This window comes from Tachysurus fulvidraco, chromosome 5 (assembly GCF_022655615.1).
Source record: "Tachysurus fulvidraco isolate hzauxx_2018 chromosome 5, HZAU_PFXX_2.0, whole genome shotgun sequence".
Classification (NCBI taxonomy): domain Eukaryota; kingdom Metazoa; phylum Chordata; class Actinopteri; order Siluriformes; family Bagridae; genus Tachysurus; species Tachysurus fulvidraco.
This window is the reverse complement of record NC_062522.1, coordinates 4,983,370-4,992,180: the sequence shown is the minus strand read 5'-3', so window position 1 is coordinate 4,992,180 and position 8,811 is coordinate 4,983,370. Positions and strand designations below refer to the sequence as shown.

Genomic DNA, 8,811 nt, shown 5'->3' with positions numbered 1-8,811 from the left:
TGACAATGTATATTATGCTTATGTGCCAGGAAATACATCTTTGTTGTTTGCTATTGTTGTTATTACAAATGCATGTCTATTATTAGTATGATTATTAATACTGCCCAAATGCTCCCTGGGTGCCACAGCATAAATGGCTGCCCACTGCTCCGGGTGTGTGTTCACGGTGTGTGTGTTCACTGCTGTGTGTGTGCACTTTGGATGGGTTAAATGCAGAGAACGAATTCTGAGTATGGGTCACCGTACTTAGCTGTATGTCACATCACACAAGTCACACAAGTTTATGCAAGGAATAAACACTCTGCATGTCATGCTGTTAGTAGAAAATAATCAACAATGGGGTGAAGTGAAAAAGCCCAGTATGAGCAGCGCAAACGTTCAACGGACGAATTATTAGTGCCGAGGAAACGGATACCTTCTTTTAGATTATAGTTCTGCTGCAAACTTGGATCATTTAAAAACAACAACATTTATTTATCTCGCTGTGCCGTGAAAAGACAAAGTTTACAACCCAACCTCAATGAGCTGGATAATAAAGACACCAGACATGTGTTTGGATTTAAAAATCTTTAATTGTTCAATTTACAAAAAAAAGAAAAAAGAAAAAAGAAAGAAAAAATAACTCGTCAGTGTCTGTTGACATTGTTTTACATTAATTAGAATTAATTAAAAAAAAAGTTTAAGATCTGAATTGAGTAATGTAGTATTATAAAGCTGACTGATCTACATTTATCCCATATTCATGCACGGGCTCTGTCTCAAATGGTTTACTTTAGACTCCACTACATATAGACCTAGTGCCTGGGTGTCTAGTGCACTAATGTCATATCATGTCAGGAAAAAACCTCCACTGCAACAAATGGTCTATTTTACATTCTAAAATCATTTAGTTTCTCTAGTCAGTGTTGAAGATTTCAAGAAGACTCCTCTCCCTCGGCAGGACTCGTGCCTGTGAGAGCTTTACACTACATAGTGTAGTGCACTACATCTCACTGAGACTCTTCCACAATGCTCACAGATAAAGTATGTGATTTGAGACAAAGCCACGGTTAATCATAAGAAACACATATAATTGTTACCCGAATCTTTACTCTTTTTCTTGAGTAACTGAATAATCATAAAGATGCCCTTTGACACCATGCACAGACTTAGGCCCTGGGGTCAAAGCGCATCTGAACAGGAAGTGACACTTAAGAAAAGAGGCCGTGTTTAGAGTTTGGGCATCCTGGCGACGTTGAGGCGCATTGATACGCACGAGGCTCCGGATGCGTAGCGCATCTCTCTTAACAAGCCACTCCACTGCTTTTTGTCCTCCTCGTACCTGAACACACACACACACACACACACACACACACACACAATAATTAGTTAATGCAGACACACTAGATTTCAGTGCTGTTTGGAAAGGATTCTCATCCCTGAACATTCCGTTTCATCCTGCTTGTCATTTTAAGAGGTGAACCAGCGACTATTTTATTAAGACAAAGTAAGATTTATTGGGTAAATGCCACAGGTTTAAATGTTTCAACTCAGCCCCACTATATAGACCTCAGGTGTTCCACTTACACAGAACTCACTGTGATCTGGTGCCATTTTCTTTTTACTAGGACATTAGAGCTCAACTCTGCCAGTGGAACGGAAAGGACGTCTGGGACGTTTGAAGAAACGTCTGTTGTCGTGTCTGTGAGTCTAATCTAAAATAAGTCAGGACTCTGTTGTTCTTTCAGTGTGAGACGTGTGTTTCAGACACACGTTTTCCCCTCTGATGATAACCTTGCACAGATATATTTGAGCGGATGAACAGGAACCTGGAGCATCTCAGAGAAATGGCTTTGATATCACCATCAATATTTTGAAGATACAAACATTTGTGTGTAAAAAAATAATCATTCTTGTTTGTTTGGAACTTTTCTATGAATATATCACCACTAGAAATCCTTCTGAAACTCTACAAAGTCTTAAAGTGATGAGTGTCTACTTTCATATGAGCTTCATATTAACACCACTGTGGAGTGAGACATGACAAAATGTTTAATGATCAACATGGACACGACAAAACAGGAGGAATCTCCATTTTCTTGTCTCTTAAGAAATGAGTTAATAGGCAATAGGAGCACTGGGACAAAAACTCATCCACTCATCTGCTTTTTACTTCAATCTGTCATGAAATGGAGGTGTCAGTCTCGGTTAATACTGTAATGACCACATCATCATGTGGAACTGCTATATTACCTCATTTAAAATGCTGGATTAGTTAATGCTGCTAAAAATAAACAGTAAACTTTAGTGTCATCTTAGGAATTTGTAGCTAATCTGTGTTTGCGTTTGTGGCGCGTGCGTTTTTCCCCGCACCCGTATTCCGGCATATTTCGCTTTTCCTGATGTGACCGTTAACGCGGAATACGGGTGGGAATAAATAACGCATGCTAGCCAGGTATCTAGCTTAGTAAGCGTTTCTCAGCTTCATTCATACATAGCACAGTGTTCTAAGTAAGATAGATAGATAGATAGATAGATAGATAGATAGATAGATAGATAGATAGATAGATAGATAGATAGATAGATAGAGAATGAAAGAGATAGTGAGAGATAGATAGATAGAGAGAGAGAGAGAGAGAGAGAGAGAGAGTTGGAGAAAGAGAGGGAGAGAGTGAGAATGAAAGTGATAGATAGATAGATAGATAGATAGATAGATAGATAGATAGATAGATAGATAGATAGATAGATAGATAGTTGGAGAAAGAGAGGGAGAGAGGGAGAATGAAAGAGAAAGTGAGAGATAGATAGAGAGAGAGAGAGAGAGAGAGAGAGAGAGAGAGAGAGAGAGAGAGAGAGAGAGAGAGAGAAAGAACAGTCACACCACAACAACTCCACCATCACTTACTGCCAAACATCGGTCATCTCAGATGGCCCGACTTCTTTATTTTCCAGCTCTACAATGGTGAAGCCTCCAACGGCGTAGAGATTCCCATCACTGCTCATCAGGTTGACAGAGCTGCGTTCCTGTGGGAACTCAGTAAACGTGTCCCATCTAAATAGAAATACAAAAAAATCAAGATCTACAGTAGAAACATCTCTTAACTACTAACGTACAATGCGTGTGCTGCCATGTACAGTAGAGCACGGAATGGATCGACTTTAACGGTTAGAATCATGTCTCGTGTACTTGTTAGTGGTGAAGTCGTAGATCTCTGAGGTGGCGGTCAGTCCCTCCTCGTTAATGCCTCCGATGACGATCATTTTGTCGTTGTGCAGCACGGCACCGAACATGGCTCTGGGGGTCTTCATACCTGCGAGCTCTCTCCATTCAGACTGCTTGTGGTTATACACAAACACCTTGTTTATGGCTTTACTGAAAGACAGGGAGACAGGAAGTGACATGACATTACTGTTACACCCTGCTGTCTTACATCACGGTGTAGTGGTTCGTCTGCTGTTTATGTTTCCCACACGTCCCAGCGTACAACAAACACGGCCGCCTACGTGATTAGGGACGTAACGTGGTCCTGAATGCTCTGTAACATGGTAACAGCTTGAGGTTTAATGAACACTACACATCATTACAGACATCAAATACACTATATACACTATTTACACACCATAATGCACATGGACACTTTAAGGACAATCTTTTAAAACCATACACATTTACTGTATGTATCTTTATTTATATGTATATACATTATTTTTTCACTTATATTTTCATAGTTTATATAGTTTTTTATATTCTTTATACTTTTTTAATTTATCTATCTCCTTTTGGTTTTGGTTTATTTCTTTTTAGCCTAAATTGCATTGCTTTTTTTATTTATATATAACGGACAGATGCAAAAAAGCATTTCACTGCATGTCGTATGTATGTGTATGTGTCACATAAAATTAGATTTGATATGAAAAAATAGTTTAAAGTGTGGAAGATTCTGGAAAAAGGTGTTTATGTAACAGATGTGAAAGAAGACTGGGTCAGTGTCAGGGCTTTGAGCTGAAGCTGTTCCTTCATATTTTCCCTCATAATGAGATTTCACAAGTACAAGATCACAGTGCATTTTAAAGTTATGTGACAAAGTTGAACAAACTCTCTCTCTCTCTCTCTCTCTCTCTCTCTCTCTCTCTCTCTCTCTCTCTCTCTCTCTCTCTCACACACACACACACACACACTCACTTGTCATCTGTCTTGCCTCCGATGCAGTAGACCAGGCCTTTGTGTGAGACCACTGAGTGGCCGTGGATGCGCAGAGGAAGTTTCTTTGTCTCGCTCCACTTCATCTTCCTGTAGAGAGAGACCAGTGTGATTGACTTTGCTTTGTCACAGCGGTCTATCAGTATTTTTAGGTATCTGTCTCTGTATATATCTGTCTGTCTGCCTCTTTAGGTGATTTTTATTTCATTGTCTATCTCTGTTATTGTTTGTTTTCTAGAACTTTTTCTTCATCTTTCAATCTGTCTATATGTCTGACTATCTGTTTATTTGTCTGTCTAATGATTTTATTATCTATCTTTACATCTGTGTATATGTCTCGTAGCCTAAACTTTATTATTTTTCCTTTCATCCATCCATCCATCTATCTATCTATCTATCTATCTATCTATCTATCTATCTATCTATCTATCTATCTATCTATCTATCTATCTGTCTGTCTGTCTGTCTGTCTGTCTGTCTGTCTGTCTGTCTGTCTGTCTGTCTGTCTGTCTGTCTGTCTATATTACTTTTTATCTATTTTACTTGAAATATTTTCCTTTTATCCATCTATAAATCAATCTGTCTGGCTCTCTGGCTGTCTGTCTGTCTGTCTATCTATCTATCTATCTATCTATCTATCTATCTATCTATCTATCTATCTATCTATCTATCTATCTATCTGTCTGTCTGTCTGTCTGTCTGTCTGTCTGTCTGTCTGTCTGTCTATCTATCTATCTATCTATCTATCTATCTATCTATCTATCTATCTATCTATCTTACTTAGAACACTGTGCTATGTATGAATGAAGCTGAGAAACTCACTCAGTGTCGTAACACATGACTGAGTCGAGGGACTCGTTGGTCTGCAGATCTTTTCCAGCAATCGCAAAAATCAGATTCACACTTTCCCCTAAACCGAAGAGACATCGGGGGCTCGGCATGGGGGGCACCGCCATCCATTCAGCTGTAAATGCATCCAGCTACAAAATAAATACAAGCCATTCTCTCAGTTTAAATTATAAATCAGTAAATTGGGTAAATCAGTAATTAACATTCCTATCAAGCCAAAATATTTCCCCCTTTATTCACTAGTTCACTCTAATAATCCAAATTAGACAAATAAATATTTTTTTGTCTTAAACTGAGTTTTATAAATGTAGTATTTATCCTGTTGATTGCTTATTAAAGCATATTTTTTATTTTTTCCTTGGGGTTCTATTTAAAAACCCAGGGAGTTGATATGAGTGCTATTACTTTTGGAGTTTTAGCTCCATGTAGATCAATGCTATAGATAATTTACTCATTACAGTGTTGATTTTTCATGTGTCATATTAAGTCACTTAAAAAGCCAGGTGATACGAAAGCAAATTACCCACCTTAAAATAGCTTAGATAGCTAATTATGCTAGTTACAGTAGCTAATGGGGACTTTTAGTTAGCTATGTAGTTGCAGTTTGCTAGTCATTTGCAATCATTCTCATTAAATAGCTAGTGATAAATAGTTAAATAGTGTTAGATAAGATAGACAATGGGATAATGGTTGTAAAAGTAAACCTCAGATAATTAACAGCTAATGTTTGTCTAGCTTACAGTAAGCATGTGATGATAGTGCCTAATGTTACTTAGCTAAATGTGTAAATCAGAGCTGGTACTTGGACTTTGAGAGCTGATTTCTATTAATTGACTGTTGTTGAATTTATTCACTACCTGATAGAAATAGCACTGAAGAGGATTCTCTTTGTTGTCCTCGTCGACAAACAGGCCGCCGATGACATAGAGCTCGTTTCTCTTGGTGCAGATGCTCACATGGTTTTTTGGCACTTGTTCAGAAATCGCAGCGAGGAAGCACTCGTTCTCTGCGACGTCGTACGCTATGGCCGCTGTATCGTTGACCATGAGGATCAGATTGCGTCTGTACATCCCCAGTCTCTTACTATCATTCAGGTAACCAGGCAGGAGGTCTTCCTCGTCCTCCTCTTCTCCTTCCTTCTGCTCCTTTTTTTGTCTCTCGGGCAGTTTTCCCTTGAAGGCATCTCTGATGGCCTGAAGTTTATTCTGGAGCTCGCTATTACCCTTGATGATGTCATCGGTTTCCACCTTTTCCTTGAAATACTTTTCAGGCATCAGACGGAAACGAATACACTCAAACGCATCCCCGAGGGCCTTAACTCGCTTCTCCTTGTCACTGCGCACCCATTTCATGAGCGCCTCGAACACCATTTCTTCCTTCTCCACATTGAGGGCATCAGTACCGATCAAGGCAAAGAGCTCATGTGGTGCCAGCTGAAGAAACTCCTCCTCACTGACAAGGCTCTCAAAGCGGTCGGCACTGTAGTCGCGGGCAGCTACGGCCAACCTCGGTACGTTAAGGACGAGTCCGAGTCTGAAGATGGCGAGGCAGTTAGACACAGAAAGCTTCTTCTGGAGGTAGTTCACACACACGGTGAACACGGACGGGATCTGGAAACGGTTAGCAAGTGCAAAAATCTCCTGAACGTTCCCGTCTGTGAGGTCAATATCAGCTGAGTAAAGATACTTGATGATCATGTCCAGGATGTTGGGGTCCACATCGTCCAAGGCCACTTCTTTGAGGTCTTCTTTAACCTTTCCGTCCTCAGAGAAGAAGATGTCCCTGAAATATGGGCTGCATGCGGCCAGAATGAGGCGGTGGCATGGGAAGCAGCGGTCGCCTACCTTCAGAGTGCAGTCCACAAACTTGTTCTCGTTCAGAAGCTCCTTCAAGCCGTCCTGGAGCAGAGTACTTTGGAAGAGACGCAGCTCTTCCTGCAGAGTTTTGGGATCCATTCTCAAAGAGGACAAGGTGGAAAAAAGAGAAAAGACGAGAAGAAGGTGGCTGCACTCCTGCTTGCCACGCTGTCCTGACCGGAAAAGGACGGAGTGGCGAAAAGCTTGCTGGTCTGAAGAGGCTGTTATTTAATCTGCTGGTTCTAATTTTAACTGACACCCTCCCTCTGTTCTACCCCCTTCACTACCCCCTTTAGCCATATGTGACGGCACCTCTGAACTGCAGCTGTCACCTTAAAACAGGCTGCACAGAGATTCCCAGGGATCCGATACACAATGACTTGAGCTCTATTGCATAGAGAGGACGATACCGTTTGAGTGTGGACGACGGATTTATAAGCAGTTTGTGGAGTAACTGTGTATTTTATGTGTGTGGGTCTGAATGCAAACACGTCTCAGTCAGAGTGACAGTGACAAGACACAGCTGCTGCGACAGGTGACAGCTTTCAGCTGTGACGCCATGCGATACTTTCGGCTCCACTTAGCACACTTACCTTAATGTCCTGAACTTTAACTTCTACTCTCTTTAATAAGTTTAGAACTGACATATAGACATTACCAGTTCTTTACTGGTTCCTTTTGTGGCGCGTTTCGTGCCAATAGGTAGACATGCTATCATGACAAATTAAAGGAAATAAAACAAACATTAGTGCGAGGACCGCTTTAGAGTCTCCAGAACACTGTTCTTCCAAATGACATTCATATAAACATTTTATTTAAAACAGAAAAATCTGTTTAATTGGGATGAGATCTCGTGAATGTGAAGGTCATAATATCTAATGTATGTCACGTTCATTCTCATCAAACCATTCAGTGAGTACTCTGTAGATGGGGCAGGGTCATCCTTTATGAAACCACACCTATTAGGGATAAACAAAACAGTTCATTACTGCATAAAGGTCAGAAATCCACGGTGTAGTGATTTGTAGTGACACCCATAGTGATTTGTGGCCCCCATAGCATGGCGTGACCTATCATAAATAAATAATTTACAGTTATGGTTAAAAGGAAAAAGTTAAATACAGTAATAAATGACAGATCAAAAGATGGTCATTTTGTGATTTAGATTTAAAATGAATTTTTAACACCTTGTGTCTTGAACCCGTGTTTGTCAAGAATGTATTAATGATTGTTGGGTTATGTTTTGTTTTCGGTAGCTTTATGTTGTTTCTGTAGCACCATAAAATGTTCTGGGGAAACGTTGTTTCATTTCATTGTGTACTGCGTCAGCTATACAGTACAGGCTTGAAATGACAATAAAAGCTTCTTGTCTTGATGAGATTGTTCTTAGACCGAGAGGATTACATGTTATGCTAGAGACAGAACTAAAATTAACACTGACCTCATTACAGGAAGCAGTGGGAGTAAATGTGTGGACATGTTTTTATATGTTTGTGGGGACCAAATTTCCTCACAAGGTCTCCATGAGGAACTCATGGATTTCCAATACAAGGTGTATTGAGGTAAAATGTTATGGTGAGATTTATGAATTAACAGCATTAATAAGTATGTCAGTGGAAGGGCAGTAAGTCGGGTGTGTGTGTGTATTTGTGTGATTGTTGGGGGGTTGATAGTCGATGGTGTAACCCAAGCTGGTCTGAGACAGAAGGTGGGGTTTGGTCTCTCATACATACACACAGCTCAAATAATGACACCTAGTTTAAAGAGTAGAGATGTGCGATATGTATATAAGCCATATATCTACCAAATGAGAATGTACATTCTTCCATGCTCACAACTTCTGTCTTTTACCCCTTTTCCACCAAAAAGAACCAGGTGCTGGTTCAGAGCTAGCACTAGTGCTGGTTCAAAGATGGTTCCACTGGC

General features: G+C 40.1%; 1 protein-coding gene across 1 annotated transcript; it reads right to left on the bottom strand.

Annotated features, from left to right (window-relative positions):
• Positions 1–603: 603 nt before the first annotated feature.
• Positions 604–7,093, bottom strand: klhl41b (kelch-like family member 41b). The gene is made up of 6 exons (XM_027143359.2): positions 5,887–7,093; positions 5,003–5,160; positions 4,163–4,270; positions 3,167–3,352; positions 2,885–3,031; positions 604–1,321 (listed from the first exon to the last, which is right to left on the bottom strand). The coding sequence occupies exons 1-6, from the start codon at positions 6,982–6,984 to the stop codon at positions 1,210–1,212; spliced, it is 1,809 nt and encodes a 602-aa protein (XP_026999160.1). The 5' UTR covers positions 6,985–7,093; the 3' UTR covers positions 604–1,209.
• Between the last annotated feature and the right edge of the window lie 1,718 nt (positions 7,094–8,811).

What these genes read in the sequence shown, in the direction of transcription:
- klhl41b (XM_027143359.2), bottom strand. Translation starts at nt 6,984, where the DNA reads ATGGATCCCAAAACTCTGCAGGAAGAGCTGCGTCTCTTCCAAAGTACT. An exon ending in GTCATGTGTTACGACACTGA is followed by an intron (nt 4,271 to 5,002) that starts GTGAGTTTCTCA and finishes CTCTCTCTACAG; the next exon opens with GAAGATGAAGTGGAGCGAGA. An exon ending in GGAGGCAAGACAGATGACAA is followed by an intron (nt 3,353 to 4,162) that starts GTGAGTGTGTGT and finishes CCTGTCTTTCAG; the next exon opens with TAAAGCCATAAACAAGGTGT.